Source organism: Pararge aegeria, chromosome 19, assembly GCF_905163445.1.
Source record: "Pararge aegeria chromosome 19, ilParAegt1.1, whole genome shotgun sequence".
Classification (NCBI taxonomy): Eukaryota; Metazoa; Arthropoda; class Insecta; order Lepidoptera; family Nymphalidae; genus Pararge; species Pararge aegeria.
The window spans coordinates 3,103,720-3,123,118 of NC_053198.1; the positions used below are offsets into that span (position 1 = coordinate 3,103,720).

General features: G+C 35.3%; 1 protein-coding gene across 1 annotated transcript in view; it reads right to left on the minus strand.

Annotated features, from left to right (window-relative positions):
- Nucleotides 1-19,399, minus strand: part of LOC120632288 (hemicentin-1-like) — a 172,797-nt gene that overhangs the window by 11,352 nt on the left and 142,046 nt on the right. Inside the window, exons 10-11 of the mRNA XM_039902122.1 lie at nucleotides 10,740-10,901; nucleotides 4,441-4,575 (exon numbers count right to left, since the gene is read on the minus strand). Of these exons, the coding sequence (XP_039758056.1) occupies nucleotides 4,441-4,575; nucleotides 10,740-10,901 (297 nt within the window). The remainder of the gene's footprint in view (nucleotides 1-4,440; nucleotides 4,576-10,739; nucleotides 10,902-19,399) is intronic.

The window sequence follows — 19,399 nt, forward strand, 5'->3', positions numbered from 1 at the left end:
AAATTTTTTCTATTCTATTCTATTCTATTCTAGTCGCACCTCGTATTGAATAAGTTGCAGTAAAAATATTTTGCTTCCCAAAACTAAAAGATGAGAATGAGTAGCAATTAAAACAATTAGTAATATACCTCCAAACGTGTAAACATTTTTTATTTAGTAAAACGTTCACAGCCGTTTGATATATTAACATCCCGACAGCCAAACTGGTTGTTATTGTGGCGTAACAGTATTCATTAAATATCAATCTGTTATGCAATAATTATAATGATTTTTAACCAAATTAATATAATATTACCAGGTGTCACTGATAATATCCAGACCAACTGTTTAACTAATATTACTCAGTACCTCTTTACGCTGAAACTAACATTCCATCCAAAGGGTATTTCTGGGGAGTGTCATGTGATAACGTTCAAATATCTAATATTATAACTTCGAGGAACTTTATTTTAAAAGTGGAGGAATTTTGAGGACGTGTTCTGCACAATGTTGCCCTGTTTATACGCGTACAGTGACCTTGAAGTTATATAAAAAATTGCAAATATATATTTAAAAGGTTTTTAAAACCACAGTAAAGGTATTCTGAATTCAATGTAAACTTTGAGGTCATCCAGATCCTCCATAATACGGATATAGTTAGAAGACTCAAAAAGACTAAGCCTTATGAACTAGTGTAGTGTATGAATGTTCGCACGCACGCTCTGACTTGCAATGTTTGCAACGTTGCAAGTCAGAGCGTGCTTAGCAAAACAACTTAATTCAATATGCCAATAATCATATGCAGTTATCCGTAATAGATGTTCAATCTAAGATAAGTCTTTTAACCTAATTCTTAGACTCTAGGTTAAAAAAAATTACTTATTGTTAGTCTTACGTCTAGATTGTAATTTTAATAAAGTCTGACGCGTTCGTAAAACTCTATGGATGAACAAAAAAAAGAAAAAGTTAAACGTTATAGATTTGCTGCGCATTATGCAAATGAAGTTCAATATTTCATTCATTAGATATTTTTTTAGACAGCCGGTTGGCGCAGTGGGCAGCAACCCCGCTTTCTGCGTCCAAGGCCGTGGGTTCGATTCTCACAACTGGAAAATGTTGTGTGTGATGAACATGAATGTTTTTCAGTGTCTGGGTGTTTAAACTTATATTAAAATTATTTATGTATCCTATTCATAAAAATATTCATTAGTCATATTACCCATAACACAAGCTGCGCTTACTTTGGGGCTAGATGGCGATGCGTGTATTGTCGTGGTATATTTATTTATTTATTTATACATAATCCTAAAAAAAAGTGATGTTTTTTTACAATTAAAGCTACATAATGTCTTAATTGCAATCTGTCTATGGCGAGGGCTGGTTATCCTTAACACAGACAAAATCTAGCTAGGTTAGCGAGTTCGTCAACTCATTATATGTGCAATTTTGATGAAAGAAATAAACGATATTATTATTATTATAAAAGTAAAACTATCGGTGGTCTCTTGGTCAGCAGTCAACTCATATTTCTTTATGCAGCTGCGCTACGGCAATATTTTCTGCAATACGGCAGTGGTGTGCACACAAGCTTATGACTATTCCTAGTGGAAATTAATCTGTTGGAAAAAGCCGGGTACTTTTATAATTTAAATAATGGCGCTTGCTTTACAAGTTTAAAGTTAGCGGGGGGTAGGAAGTACTTTTTCAGAACAATAATAATTCACATACACATCAGTAGTTACAATTAAGGATAATATGTATTAAAAAAACTGTACCCCGCGATGCAACCAGTGGTTTTATTTTAAATTTCAATTACGTGTGAGTATTTTCTCTTATTCCAAGAGGTGCAGCTAGTAAAAATCTAGTTTTAAGGAAATTTACTATAGCTTATCAGTGTCAAATTCAGTTGTTCTCAAATCGCGCGGAAACCATGTATTTTTCCGGTGTAGCTTATATGTTCATCTAGAATATAAACTATCTCTATTTATTTCACTCAAATAAGTTCCGTAGTTTTGGCTTGAATGAGAAACAAACATACATATATTCACATAAAAAAATTCTCCATTATAATATTTGAGTGAAGATAAAAGAATTTTAAGTTAAATGGAAAACCTAAGTTCCGTAGACGATAGATATCTTAAAATTGAAAACCTAGATCACTCGTTATCTAGACATTATTTAAATTACCTCACAAAAGTTACGCCGATAACAATTATTTACCCCGTATCATAAAACTATCCAAGAAATTACCCCAATAAAATATAAGGTAGCTAGGGGTAAAAGGTATACAAAAGTTTACTAATAGACTTTTGCAAGTTATTGGAAACGATAACACCCGAATGACTTAGTCACATGGTTCGAGCTAGCAGTTGAGTTGACTAGTCTCAACATTAAATAATTTTTCTGTCAATTTGCCAAACCGGTCGTCTTCATACAAAATGACGAAACAAAATACAAAATGTTGGTTGTTTGAAAATTTCATTTAGAGAGGCTATGTTGCTCCGATTAGCAACTCACGCTCAAGTTAATGAATATGACGGCTGGTAAGTATAGCGGGTTGGATAACGCTATGCATCATCAGCCAAATTAATAATATTCATCTGCTAAGCATGGAGGAGCAAGGAAGGATTGATATAGAGTTATAAATAAATAAAATAATAAATAAATATACTACGACTTGTGTTATGGGTACTGAGATGACTGATGAATATTTCTATGAATATAATACACATAATTACTTATAATATACAGATAAACACCCAGACACTGAAAAACATTCATGTTCATCAACAACATTTTCCAGTTGTGGGAATCGAACCCACGGCCACGACTCAGAAAGCAGGTTCGCTGCCCACTCCGCCAGTCGGCCGTCAAAGTCAGTGCGCCAGTCGTTAAAATCCATATCTATAGTAAATTATTCAAATATTAGTGATGGAAACGAGCAACTGCTGAGTTGGAAATTATTGCTGGTTTCTGCTCCATAGAATAAGTTACAGAAGTGAGCTGATTTCGCTTGTAATTTTTTGCCACAAACTATGCTAGTTAAATCTTATAATTAAAAAAAATCCGAATTGATCTTACCAGGAATCGAACATAGGATTTTTTTATAAAAGGACACATCAAGAAGGTCGCACTCAGGTCAGTAGCTAGCATAGTGTAAATAAGCCATTATTGGAAACGATAAAAACCTAATGTTCGCCGGTCTCTAAATTTACTGCGATAGAAACGATAAGAAACTCTAGCTAATCGATACTAAAATATAATAGCTTATTGCGCTGGCGGCCATCTAAAACTTTCCACTAAGACCCGTTACGGGTACGTAATGTTAGTTGCCCTAATGATGTTCGCAGACTGTTCGAAATCGGAAAATTTGCGGGTCACCTACAGCGCCTGATGCAGCCGACTTTTAGTTTTTTTTTTATTAGGACGATTGCAACAGCTTGTTTATAATCATCATCATTCTTATCATATTATACACAGGTAAGGAGTGCAAGTGACACTAGGTGGTCGTTTTAGGTCGCTTGTTTCCAGCGGCTTCCAGCGACTCGTTTGATCTGTGTCCATATTGTTAGGGAGCGATTAACGCTGTGTTTATCGTTGCGGGTTTTTGCAACCAGCACCTTGAGACCCCAACCAACGTCCATTGTTCCTCAGAGCTGTATGCCACGTCCATTTCCACTTTAGCTCGTTGAGCGATGTCGGTACTTCTTTTATATTAATGACTAATGGACCAAGTAGAACACCCATGATGGTAAATAAGTATAAAAACTTGAAAAAAAAAACAAAATTCATTCATTTATTTCCAGTAGGCCTAATAAGCACTTTTGAAACTTTAACTATGTCTGTTTGTAGTGACTACACCACTGGTTCAGAAGGCAGATTCTACCGAGAATAAGCCGGCAAGAACTCAGCAGTTGATGTTTTCCAAGCAATCTTGTCATTAAGAAATCATCAATAGTATAGTAACCTGGTTGTATTAAATGTGTTTTTACATTATTTAAACTTGTGTAAAGGTTAATCTTATATTACCATTGGTATCACGTTATAAAAGCATACACTCGCATTTTTTTATAAAGATAAAATTATTATAAATATATTGCGAAACTATATGTTAGTAGGTATACTTACTCGTATTTCTCTTTTAAGATCGCCTTTAAACAAATCAACCTTTCACAGGGCATGCAGGAATACGTCCAACGTCCATCAATCTGCGCCACAGATGCCAAACCTAACGTGCCTGTAATTACATAGGCAAGCGTGCCCTTTGGACCGGAGCAATGCTTCTTAGCGGCAGAAATAAGCGCGGCGGTAGTTCTTCCCCGGACGAACTATTTTAATTTTGTTGACGGGTTTGCCAGTCGCACTTAAAAATAAGATCCACTGAATGCACCACCTCTGCCAGGCAACCACGTTACACTCTGTCACAAAAAGCTTTAGTTTACTTATATGGATTTAACTCACATGCGGGAACGATCTGGAAGACGCACGGCTCAACTTGTCTGCCAACGGGGTTAGTGCCGCGACAGCTGAGCGCGCCATAGTCCCGGTCGCTTTGCGGCTTGTAGCTTAACTCGCTTGTGCTCCCGTTGGCTGTTCCTGGACAGAATATTAAGCTATTATTATTTGTTTTATTCTATTACAAGCTAGCTCTGTCTAAGATTGTAGCGGGCTAACCTGTTACGGAGTTTGGTAGTTATACCCCAAATAAGTCTCTATGCGATATCGCACCGGAACACTAAATCGCTTAGAGGCACCAGACCAGAGAAAATTCAGAAATTATAAATTCCCAAATTTTCTATACCGGGAATCAAACCAGGAGCCTCCTATTTACATTCTCACCGTTGCGTCAGGGAGGTCGTCAAAAATTGGTCCGTTCTTTTATTATTAACTAATATGCAATTAAACCTACCACATATACGAAAATGCTCTTTAGCTCCTCAGTTTTATTCTTTTGATATTTCAAATATGATTCGTGGTTAGTCAACATTTCTTGAAAATAATTCAACCGATCCATACTACGATTTTTCGACCCAGTTGCATGGACCGTGGTCATGACTAAATATCGACAAATAACATAATATTATCGTGGCATGTATCCGTTTAGCTATTTAAAAAAAAAACAAATATGATCTCAATTTTTTTAATAACACTACAAGTGAGCTCTTTACAACAATCTTACCTGATGGGAAGTTATATTTTAGTTTGTCTGCCTGATCAAATCATAAATAAAGATATACGTAGAACAAAAAAATAAAAAGATTTTCAATATCATGTACAGTCAACTACAATGTACTAGTTTTTTTTTTTTTTTTTTTTTTTTTTTAAGTATATAGACAAGTGCTTGACTGCAATCACACCTGATGGTAAATGATGATGCAGCCTAAGATGAAGCGCGCTTGCCTAGAAGATGCCTATTCACTCTTGATTGGAAGGTACCCAGATTATAGGTATTAGGGAAGACGGAAGATGGGAGGGCATTCCAGGCCTTTGCGGTGCGGATCAGAAAGGAAGAAGCAAAACGCTTCGTACGTGTTGATGGTATTTCAACCACGTAACGGTGCAGATTCTTTCGGTGAAAACCTTTGATTTCATACACATAGAACAGAATTGAAGAACTCTATTGCCACAAACACACAGAAGGAAAAACACAAAGAAAACAGTAATAGTACTCAGGGATAGTGATCTTTTAAAAGCAACCCGACCGTGCGAAGCCCATATAAAGGTGAAAGAAGATGGTGCATAAAGTAAAAAAAATAAAAACAAAATGAAGTAAACCTACATGAACATACATACTATATTTTTATTTTTATCAACCATTTTGTGTCGGCGGCCGTCTTAGATTTGAAATTTGTCTTAGTTTATAGTATTCGACTGGCCATTTGATACCCATATGAAGGAAATTGTGTAAAAATATATAAAATTTTGTAGTGGCATCAATCTTTGACCGATTTTAATCAAATATATCTAAGAATACTCCTACTTTATTTACCTTTCAAACTAAAAATCAAGATCGGAATCGGTTCATCCGATTGGTCGCTGCGATGCCACAAAAAAACACACGGAGATACACAGATGCGTCAAACTTATAACATCACAACGCGTTTGCGTTGGGGGAGGCGTCGCTAAGCTAAAATAGCGATGAGCGCACTAGACTTGGTCAACCAATGGTTGGGATCTCAAAGACCAAATTTTTGTGTTATAAGTAACACGAAAAGCTACATCAATGTTATGTACAAATAATAAGCTAATTATTATATTACGCCGATACATTTTAAACGTTATACTATTCAAAAAAAAAACATAATCACCCGATTCCATAAAAACTTTTTCCATTCCATAGTAAATAAGCGCCGCATTTAAACTGTAATGCATTTCGGTGAAAATAATTTATGGCTATCGCAAGACCCGACTTGGCACGGATCCAAAAAACTGCCCCCGCGACCACAACATACGTTCGGACGCTGGACAAAGGCTATATAGCATATAGACCTAAAGACAAGGAATTGATTATCGAATATTTTCTTACATTTTTCCCTAAACCTAAATAAAGGGCATTAAATATACTAAATAAATACTCTACGACAATACACACATTGCCATCTAGCCCCAAAGTAAGCGTAGCTAGTGCTATGGGTACTAAGATAGCTGATTAATATTTTTATAAATATAATACACATAAATACTTATAATAAACACCCAGACACTGAAAAATATTAATGTTTATCACACAAACATTTTTCAAGTTGTTGGAATCGAATCCACAGCCTTGGTCACAGAGAGCAGGATTGCTGTCCATTGTGCCATGAATTTGCGGATTAATGATGAAGGGGTTAAGGCGGTACCAACCTTCCACCACTCTGGCCCAGTGCAGATTGGTGGACTCCACACACCTTTGAGAACATTATGGAGAACTTTCAGGCGTGCAGGTTTCCTCACAAAGTTTTCCTTCACCGTTGAAGAAAGTGATATTTGAATAGCTAAAAACGAACATCCCTACTAATATTATAAATGTCAATGTTAGTTTGTTTGTTACGCTTTCACGCAAAAACTACTTAACCGATCCTCATGAAACTTTGTACACATATTCTTGGAAGTGTTAGAAGTAATATAGAATACTTTTCATCCTGATATTAAGCTTAGTTCCTTTGGGAGAGGGATGAAAGTGTTTGACGATTTTACACCATGACACCGACAAATTATTTAAATAATTATTTTTGTATTATAGAGGTTATATATGTGTTTAATCTTGCCCAAACGGTGTAGTTCTGATGAATGTGGTTGTAGATAGAGGACAGAACTCCTCAGCGGACAGCAGCCATTCCCTCATTTAAGGCTTAGCGATACTGAATACTAATCATGAATTTAATAATACTTTAATTTTTTTTACAACTACAACTAAATTGAATGCCTCATCAAAAAACAAAATCAAACGCAGACGAAGTCGCGGGCAACAGTTAGTAATTTATAAAAGTTAAAGGTGCGTGCGAGGATTGGAACACGGCACTCCGACAGTCAAGTCGAAGTCCTACTCACTGGGTTACCACCACCTTCATAATAATACTAGTAATAAAGTAATAATGCTTAATTCAGATGTGGTTTTCTTAAAACACACATAACAATATTCATACAAGATAGAAAAAAAAGATGTTATCCATTTAAGATCTCTTCTAGATTTTTTAATTATAAAATTAAAAATTCATTTATTTCAGGTAGGCCTAATTAATAAGCACTTTTGAAACTCAGTCTGTTTGTAGTGACTCTACCACCGGTTCGGAAGGCAGATTCTACTGAGAAGAGCAGGCAAGAAACTCAGCAGATTGCTCTTTTCAAACATAATTTTAAAGTTTAACAATCTTAAGAATTTTTCTGTTTTGTGAGAGATTAGAGCGGAGTAGCCTGCTTCCAAGCATCCTTGTCGTTATATTCTATTTTTAGATCTAATTTAATTGTAAGGATGGTTTATTTTATATATAAGTACTGATAATAATAAAGCGGGGTGGATTCACATGCTGCCCGACACTCGGAAGGAACTTATTTATTTTAACTCGACTCGTAATTTGAATCCCATGAACTAATAGTTCGTAATCGAACGTGTTAACTACAAAACCAATAAATGTTCTAAAAAGGCTTGTATAGTCCACCAACCCGCATTGGGACAGCGTAGTGGACTACGGCCTAAACCCTTCTCATTGTGGGAGGAGACCCGTGGCCTAAAGGGCCTGTAAAGGGCCTGTAATGGGTTGATATGATGATAATAATGATGTATCATATAAATCAACGATAAGTATGTTTATGCGATTTCCGATTTTTAAGCGAAACTTCGCTAAAAGTTAGGAAGAACTTTAAAGAACTGCAGAAAATCTAAAAATTATTTTATGGGTATTTACCCAAATTTAAATGCAACTACGGTTTACTTTCAAAAGATGGCGTTACCTGGTCATCTTGTAATCATATAAAATGTAACTCCTAAACAGTATACCGAGGGCAAATCTTACAAACGTATCGACATTTTTACACTTAATATAATTTCAATTTAATCAAAATATGTCCGAATATAATGAAAACTATTAACTCACCATTTCATGAAAAATGTAGCAGATATGATGAAGCAAGTTGAATATGAAAGCGCCCTGCACAAACCTTAACAGTATTAACTCAGTAGAAACCTTTGGCACAGATTCAAAAAGCTTGTATATGCAATAGCAATGAAAGTTTGCACAAGTTTGCTATTAAGATGTTTTTAAAAGTATAGACGCGTTGCTCACGCTCTTTAAACAAGGTAATTGCCATGCTTCACGTTCATCTCGTTTATCGAGGCAATAAATCGTCAAAAAACACGACACTTACAGACAATTGTGCGCTTGTTGATATTACAGTCTTACCTTGTTGTAAGTGATGATGCAGTCTAAGATTGTAGTGGGCTGAACTGTTTCGGGTATGTCAGTTATTAAACCCATGTTCGATTTCTACGCGATACTGTACCAGAACAGCACGGCACGGTCGTACGTCTTTGCTAATAGATAGGTAACTAGCTAAAGCTAGCTAGTGATATTTTTTCATCTGATGGTGAAAATCGTTTGTCCCCAATTCACCAGCCCTCACTATTTCGATTTCTAAGGTGTGCTGCTGATTTTATCTTTGAGTTGTAAGTGGTTGTTTTAAGTAAATCTTCCCGGGACGAGCTATAAGCGTTGTGCAAGGGAGGCACTGGTGCGTTCCTAGGAGATCCCGGAGCCTCCCATTATGTACTGAGGCTGGCTACCGAGGGGGTTTTAGTGGTTAGAAATCCCACATAACCCAAATTCTCCCACAGAGAATTGGGTATCTTTTAAGAAGATTTCCCCCCCGTAAAAAAAAAAAGGGTTGTTTTAAGGGTTAGGAATAGCAGCTCTAGCCTTGAAACATAAATAACGGAACTGTGCAAGGATTCAGATTCAGATAATGAAGAATGAACATTAATCCTAATGTAATCCGCGGAAACTAGGCAAATCCGCACATTATATAATTTCTAAAATCTTCATACAATCAACGCACTTTTCGTGCCGACTTTGAAGCAACCTGAGATGTTAATTTTACAATGCACATTTGATAAACTGTGTTGCTATGTGACTAATGTAACATAGATAGATACATATTAATTGGTTAGTCATCAGATCTTTGTTGTTCATTTGACGTAATGCATTGCTTTCTGTTCATTCTTGCATTGCATTATATCCATACCTCACCGTATCAGAAAGCTTTGGATGTACGCATTCAATCCATCTATTTATAGAACGTCAAAGACTTCTGACGCAACCGTACAAACTTATTAATCTGGAATTCTTTCCTCCTAATACAAGTTCAGGCTACAGAGAAAGCGTGACGTGTTCTGAATACTAACTGTACATCTTCGGAACAATTTGATTTGCTGCGAGTTTGTATTCAGCTTTGATTTTGTGCTTATGTTACTCACACGAAAAAGTATATTTCTGTCTATACGTCAACTTTATTTCGTTGTTATAATAAAACTTAAACAACAAATTTTAAAAGCTACTTGAACCCTATTCCTAAATCGGGGATGCAAACCGGGATATAGACTCCTGGTAAAGCTCATATCTTTTTATCTTAAAACATAAATAAGAAAATAAGCTTTATTTACTACGATGAGATATTAAGATTCGACTATGGTTGAACTTCCAAAAAATGTGACAGCACTGTATGTCGAACATATAACACCTCGTCTAATTGCGTTCCTAGTACTTTTACGTCGATTATCCATGCAACTAATATCTTCCCATCTTTAACTACATCTTAATTAAGCATAATTTATGAGATCCTGGTAACAGAAAGAATAAAGAAAGACTTTGAAAGAAAATAAAACGAGTTCTGCCAGTAAAGTCGAAGCAGACACGCTACTTGGGTAAGACATCCGTTATTGTTGAAATGCCAAAAGATACAGGTGCATTAGTAGGATACTGACTGAATAACATGCAATGCTTTTCTTCCCACTGCAGTCACTTATCTAACATTAGCTATGTGGCCACTCAAGAGGAAATCTGTTTCAAGCATGACATAAGTTGTATATTAAACTCCACGTAGGGCTGCCTGGACGCAGACATTTTAATTTGTAACTTTTTTGTTTATATTGCGTATTAATATTTAATGTAAGTTTTTTTTTAATTTAGTTTAGTTTTTAATTATTGTATTTATGTTATAGTGTAGTGCGCAGTGATGGGTCATAGATACCAAATAAATAAATAAGAGATAAAGAAAATGAATACCAAATTTCGCAGGTGAGACCTCCAGACTCTCGCCGCTGTTGTTGAATTGCCAAAAGAACGTAACATCGGGTGGGTTGGCCGTAACTGAACATCGAACGTGCAACACCTCGTCTAACTGTGCGCCTAGTACTTGTGGTGAGGAGTGTGTACAAACTGGTGCATCTGTGAACAAATAACACAATTATTTAAAACTCCATTTCACTTAATTATGTACGAGTATTTCAACAAGCCACTGGCATAAATTAGTTATCATAAAATTTTACCGGACAATATTTATTGAAATATTATGAAAATTAAGCTTAATTTGCTATACTCCGTGAACAGCAGGAGAATCTGTATGCTGTAATTTATAATTTCTTCAATGCTTATACTCCTCACCAAACAGATCCTCGGCAATGTAACCTCTACGCACGTTTCGAAACCGGAGCATCCTCAGGAGATGTTGACTTTACAATGAATAATTAATTGTTAAGACAATGGATGTATATAATAGATTTCCGCAGAGTAACGTCTGCTTCTATCCAATATTTATTGAAATATCACCTCATATACATCTTTGCCAATGTTTTACTTAAGTTAACTTATCTCAAAGATAAGAATGTATATTCACATTAATGTATTTTTGATTGAAAATATATTTTAAATTGCAGTTTATCATATGTCTTTCTTTTATCAAATCGACACGTTTCTTTTTTGTTTTGAAAAAGCAATTAAATCATACAATACGGATATGCAATTTTCCAATCTAGGTTGTTCTAACAATTCCGCATAACGTTCTGAAAGTGCAGATGATTTAATAGTTCATTTAAAACACGAACCGGGGCTTCGTAGGCAAACTGAGTGCGGGTTCCCACTATACCTGGCCGCTTTTTTAAACTGACGGATGTACTCTCATAAACTTAATCCGCAGAGTGATTACATACCTCACGATAGGCTTGCGACATGCGTTAATCTTGCAATCTTTGCTGTCAAACGTAATTTTTGTATTTTTTATTTGTATGCTGCGTTTGGCAGCATTGATCGCGATATTTACGCCTGTCGCAAACCTGTTGTGAGATACGTAATCACCCTGCAATTAAGTTGGAAAAATCGATTAAATTGTGTTCTAGGTATAATATTTTATATTTATCTATATGATGTAAATTGCTCTAATTTCAGTTTGTAATTTTTTTTTTTATAAATTTGTTAATTGACTTCATCGTAGAAATCACCATTTTAGGTTCAGCGTCACGTGAATCTATATGTGTATAGAAAGTTAGATCTATCTATACTATGTATTGCAATGGTTGAAGCAGTTACAGTTTATTTACCTACTTATTTAAACATGTTACGTTCGTATAAGTAAAAGTGATTTCATTGATTTTTTTTTATCAAAAATATGTTCTAAAGGTGTACTGAAAAAGAGTTCAGAAGATATTCTCTCAAAATTTCAAATTTCTACGTTTAATCCTTTGGACTATATCAGAACAAAGCTATTTATATTCAAAGATATATATAAGTTTATGATTCTTATTTCGGAACGTTAAGGTATGCTTCATAAAAAGGTGAGCTCACAAATAGCACTTTGACATACAATGATACAAAATGTACCTGCTGCCCGTGAAAACAGACTGACCGCAGTCCAAATACCACATGTGTGCTGGTGTAATGGAAATTTTCACTAAAACATATAAAACACGCTGCTTTGAATTATGCTATGATACATTATAATGAAAGAGGCAGGTGAAAATAATTGGACTTACATCAGCAAAGTTTTAGTATAACATCGCGTATTTTAACTCGAACATGTAAAATTTACACATAATTAATCTTGTAAACTGCAATGTAAAGTTTTTCTTTGTACACAGTTGTTGCTATGCGAACGCTTCAGCCAAGTAAGTGCTTCTTTTGCATTGGCTTAGCATTACATTGACTTTCAACGTATTGTTCAGACAATATTCAACCCACATAATAGTAGTTTTGAGGACTAAGCACGTTCCAAGCATTTATCCCATACTATTGACAACTTAAAAAAAACTTCACTTTAATACGATATGCTTGTTGATTTATGCCACAACCCCGGGGATGTCGACTACCCTTTGCTTAGGATGTAGTCGTATTGTAAAAAAAACAACATAAACAATCAAAATTATTCACACCCCACAGACTCACACATTCATTGATCTGACAGCACGACATTAGCCCACAATACATTAGCGCTTGTCGAAAACAAACGTTTAATTTTAATACATTGTTAACATCTAGACCACACTATTTTGAACACAATGTTATTAGTATATAACGATAAAATGTATATTGCAGTACCTTAGTATTCAGTCAAAGTTAAATATTGCACATCTCATAAGCGAAGCGTTGAGGTGGGTATGACTGTCAGTTTACGCAAACCGAGTGATTCTCCAACTTAAAACGTCACTTTTTTATTCTTTTTTGCTTTTATAAGTGAATATAAATAGACACATTTTGAGAAAAAATATCTATTTTTAAAACTCATGATATTTTTAAATCTCTTTTATTATTATTTTTTTTTTTTAGAATTAGTATTTATTTATTCTTTAAAATAATTGTTTTATAAGTATAACCTAAATTAAACCACCGCAGCGAGGTACAGTTTCTAAGATGCTGGCAGCATTGCCCCTTTGGATGGCCAAACTAATTCGTTCGTTCTTTTGATGATATAAAATAATTAAAAAATTGTTTAAAAAAGTTCTGTCTTGGACGTCCGTGTGTCTGTATGTGCGGATCCCGTATCTTCGAGTCACGATAACGAGCGAAATACTCGACTTATCGAGTTGGTTTTTTTTATAGGCTTCAGTATTTTGAGGAATAGAAGCCTTTTTATTACTTTTCACGGCATAATTAGATGTAGTTTAATTATTATTTACAAATAATCTCAATTTTATTGTAATTAATGAGATTTTAAGGCGTGCACTTTTGGATTTTACAACTATTTGTTTATTCAATTAGCTACATAAATGGCACTTTTGGTCAGTACTAAAATGCATTACTTATAACTGAGAACTGCCGTGAATTCACGACGCTTGATGCTGTCGACCGTCATTTGCTTTGTTACTACTGAAAGCCTCTTGTATTTTTTGTTTACGTGTAATCGTTGGTTTAGTTTTAGTAATTTTACACTAAGTGGTATGTTTAGAAAAACTTTAAATTGCAATACCATATTATACAGTGCTAAAATGCAGTATCTATTAATTGAGTACTGACGTCGCCGCGGTAAAGACATGCGAATGAATTGACCACGTTCGATGCTGTCCACCGCCATTTGCATTTTCGCTAAGAGTGCCAAGAGGCACTTAAATTTTTTTTTTACTAAGCAATCATAGTTTCAGTTTCTGTTATTTAATTAAAAAGGGAGACAATCTTACATTCTGATGAGAATTGAAACCATGAAATGAGAGAACTGGGTTGAATGGAGATTATAGTATCCCCCAGGTTAGATTTTGGGAATCGCACCCACGGCCTTGGACTCAGAAAGCAGGGTCGCTGCCCACTGCGCCAGTCGGCCGTCAAACAGTGAAAACGCCCCGCGCATGTCTCGTTTTACACTGTAGAATGTTGCTAGCTCAAAAGCTTTTTCCCATTTCATAATAAACGTTTGGAACAGTGAAGGTAAAATAATTACTGTCAACTGCGGAATGGTATGAAGTGACTAACCGTTTGTTCGAGAAACACTTCTAAAGTAGAGTGGTTTTTGATGTTTTAATATTAGTCTTGTACGCGGTTTCTGGTTGTTCTAAATTCTATGCATATGATTTAAGATAAGTTCGTATATTTATCGATAATGCATTAATCCCGGTAGAGAATATTTACCGTTCGTTAGCCGATGATCGATGCGATATTGATGGCTCATTATCCAACCCCGGCGGTATGGAAAGTTAATCTATTTATAATAGGGTAGATTAGTAGGGTAGTACATTTTTTGTTACGTATTTTTTTCTAAGCTCCCAAACAGATTTTCCACTGCCATAAAAAAAAAAAACTATACCACAGTGTGGGCACAGTGGTTTAGTTTTTTTTTTTTTTATTATTTTCCTTTTTTGACTTCTATTATATTTTTCTTTGTAGAATACTTAGTCTTTATTTATTATTTGTGAACTTGCTATCCTTTAATAATCTGTTTTGTTTCTGAGGTTCTATTTTTCGATCAGAAAAGGAAACAAAAACCGATCCTTAACCTACTAAATAAATATACTACGACAAAACACACACCACCATCTAGCCCCAAAGTAAGCGTAGCTTGTGTATATACATAAATACTAAGAATATACACATAAACGCCCCAGACACTCGAAAACATTCATAATCATCACACAAACATTTTCCAGTTGTGGGAATCGAACCCACGGCCTTGGACTCAGAAAGCAGGGTCGCCACTGCGCCAATCGGCCGTCAAAATACCTTACATATTACAACTCATGTTTAACATCTCTAAAGAACACCAAAGATACAAAACGCAAAGACAGAAACAGACAGAAACACTCATCATCAAAGACCCTCATCATCAAGGCCTAAAAACCTCTTCCAACGGGAGGGTTCACGTAATCATCACGCAGCAGGGCCAGCACAGGCGGGAGACAAAAATTATATCCCCTGATTGTATCACCTGAAAGGTGATATATTAACGTGTCCACATGCTAAAGCACGGGAACCGGGAATAGGAGAAGTTTACCCGCGTTTATTATTACACATATATTATTTGAATTTTATTTATTTGTCTCCTGCCCATGCTAGCCGTGCCTGGACAGATAAGTTGATGATCGCAATACATTGTAGCAGTAGCACAGACGCTGCTGACCACTTTCCGTTATGTTCCCTTAGTCCTTTGTAGAATGGGAGAGGAAATGATGATATCATCGGTGGTCATCATCATACTCGGATAATATCTTTGACTTTACCCAGTAAACCAACGTGGAATGTCGTGGTCCATAGTCAAACTTTCTAAACACTGGAGCACAGATTGTGACCAGTTTACTTAAGTGCTGGTTTTCCCTTAAGACACAACACCCTGGCACACAGCGGAAATAATTAATAAGCAGACGCTGCTTAAATACAGGGAGCATACTAATCCAAATAAAACTCGGATGGAGTTACTTTATTTATTCTCATAATCCGAATCCTTCGAAGGGCTTCGTGTTATACGAGCAAATATTGAAGTCTTTAATGAAAATGTAAAGCAGAACCGAAAAGCGCAATTTCATAAGCACCTTAATGAATCCCAGCACTGCGAACCCGACCAAGGGGCGGTATCGCCAGGGCCGTAGCTACAGTTATAAACGCTCGAGGGGGGCAATCTCCGCTTTGTTATTATTATTGATACGGAGGTGCCATTATATGTACATCTTTTTATTCCGTAGCAACAGACTAACAAGTCGAAGTATTATTTTCAGTGCATTTAGTTAAATTGCCAGATAGTTATAATTGGGAGTATATCGAAATAAGAAATATAATATATTAACGGCCGACTGGCGCAGTGGGCAGTGAACCTGCTTTCTGAGTCCTAGGCCGTGGGTTCGATTCCCACAACTGGAAAATGTTTGTGTGATGAACATGATTGTTTTTCAGTGTCTGGGTATTTATCTGTATATTATAAGTATTTATATGTATTATATTCATAAAAATATTCAACAGCTATCTTAGTACCCATAACACAAGCTACGCTTACTTTAGGGCTAGATGGTGATGTGTGTATTGTCGTAGTATATTTATTTATTTATTTATTTATTTATAATGTTTTCATGAAATAATAGAACTTTTGCATACAAAATTCGGATGATAATAAAGAAAAAGTAGTGATTAAAAGTTCGATAGTGTTTCACTCAAAATAACTTCAACACGGTAGTACCATCACATACCCACCAACACGACATAGCAATTCAAAAGTTAAGCAAAACAGGTAGAGCGGTTACGTATCGAACCAAGTAATATCTGATGTTGTATACCCACGACCTTTACCAATTGGTAAACTTAACACCGTTTGGAGAACATTATGGAACACATTCAGAATTGCAAGTTTTCTCACGATGTTTACCTTTACAACAGCAAGTGATATTTATTGCCTAAAACGAAGTCCGAAGTCACTTGAACTATACTAACTTCACATATAAATTGTAGCTAATTTTGTAGTGTTTTGTTATCTTGGCCAAAGTAAGAAATAAAATAAAATCCAGCTACCCCTTTTGCCTGTTCCTAGCTACGGCCCTTCGTTTCGCAATACAATTTATATATCGCCCGACTTCAGTTATGATTTAACGAACCGAATTCAACGTCTCTTTTAGCTTTCCAAGTTAATTATAACACGGTTTTTATTACTTTATAGGCCTCGAGCAAATAAAGTACTACTTGTTATATTTTCTTTGTTGCTATAGAGTTATAAAACAATACAAAGCTAAAATGACGGTAAGATATATTGCATTAACATTTTTCTCAAAACACAGAGGTTCCTTCTTCTCTATTTTACGTCGAGAAAAACAAATTTCCAAACAAAACTGAAATATTTTTGCATTGAGTCTTTTTCACACAGTAGCTGTCACAAAGATGTAGTGGGTAAGTGGACTTTCCTGTTTGTCCGAGTTAAATGCACTACCCGAACCTCTGACTTTTCGAAGCTATGTGCGTTTTAAGCAATCAATATATCACTTGCTACAATTGCAAATGAAAATATCGTGACGTAACTTGCATTTTTTTAAAATTTGCAAACAATAATAATACAAAAAAAAGTATATTAAAATTTAAATGTATAAAAATACAATTACAAATTAGAGAGGGCACAGGTTAGATCCGCACATGTGAATATCACCTTGTCATTGAATGTTGTAGAATGTCGCAATCATCAGAAAATTTATTAATAATTTATTTATTACATAAGGCTGCTACCAGTGGCGAGCAGGCCAAGAGGCGTAAATATGAAAACCTTGATAGCAGCTTCATTTTTGTGCCTTTTGGAGTAGAGACTTTGGGACCGTGGGGTCCGGAGGCAAGAGCCTTCAAAGAATTCTCGAAAAGGGTTATCGAGGCAGTTACCTTGGCCAACGAATTAGTTTGGTCATCCAAAGGGGCAATGCTGCCAGCATCTTTGGAACTGTGCCTCGCTGCGGTGGTTTCGAGGACGTTTTAGATTTTATTAAGTTTTAAATAGTTTATTTTAGGTAATATTTATAAAACAATTAATTAAAAGAATAAATAAGATAAACTAATTAAAAGAAGAAGATAATTAATTAAAAGAATAAATAAGACAAATTTCAAAAAATAAATTTCTTAAAGTTAAATAATGTTTTTAAAGGCTAACCTAGCACTTCTCATTCTGAGAGCATCAGACCTGTGTAGTGAATAAGTAATCGACCGATTTGCGCAGTGGGCTCGCTGCCCACCCTACTTTCTGAGTCCAACGCCGTGGGTTCGATTCCCACAACGGGAAAATGTTTGTGTGATGGCTTATGACACATGAATGTTTTTCAGTGCCTGGGTGTTTATCTGTATATTATCTTATATCTTATATGTTTAAACGAGCAATTCTTGTATATATATAATTGGAATATCGGAATCGGCTCCAACGATTTTCATAAAATATTGTATACAGGGGGTTTCGGGGGCGATAAATCGATCTAGCTAGGATTCATTTTTGCATTGACATTTTATTCGTTTTTTCCGGTAATAACCAATATGGTGCAGACGAAGTTGCACGGGTCAGCTAGTAAGTATTTGTGTATGTTATTCATAAAAATATTCATCAGTCATCTTATTCAAAATTTATTCAAAATTCAAAATTCATTTATTTCAAGTTTTCAAGTTTCAACAGATAGACTTGACGTTTCAAAAGTGCTTATATTAGGCCTATATAAGCACTTTTGAAACGTCAAGTCTATCTGTTTGTAGTGATTCTACCACCGGTTCGGAAGGCAGATTCTACCGAGAAGAAGCCGGCAAGAAACTCAGCAGTTGCTCTTTTCCTACATCAACAATGTACATTTTGCATTTTAACATTCATTTTTCTATCTTTTGAGAGCTGAAAGCGGAGACGGATGCTTCCAAGCAACCTTGTCATTAAAAAATTCATCAATTGTATAGTAACCTCGCTGTAACCTTAGTACCCATAACACAATATATTACTATTTTTTTTTATAGTTATGTATAGGCTAAAATTAACATTGCAAGATATGCATCAAAAAAGTCATGCGGACATTAGATGACGGAAGTAAAAACCAAAAGCGCTAATAACTCAAAAGAAGAAAAAAAATTAAATAAACACATAAATTGCGCAGGAAATTGCCTTTTCAATCTAAATTGGAAACTCATTTTTTTGTCAAGAAAAGCGTTAAAAATATTTAATTTTGGAACGGAAACTTGCTTAGTGAATACCAAATCATTCATTCAAAGATCGTGATGAGTATTTGTTTAAAGATGAAAGGAATGATTTTATATCAATTTAATTTTTGGCAAGAGAAGTTTTATCAAATTAATAACGAAAGATAATTAATTTATATATCATATTATTTGGTTGCATAGATAGTTTGGAGATAGTGAGAAATGGATATTAGGATATGCGCGGGACCAATGGCGTGCACTTCGTACATGCACGAAAGCACTGCCTACCGTAAAATTGATATATAACTCGCATAGGAGGTGGATTTTTGCCTTTTTATGCAATT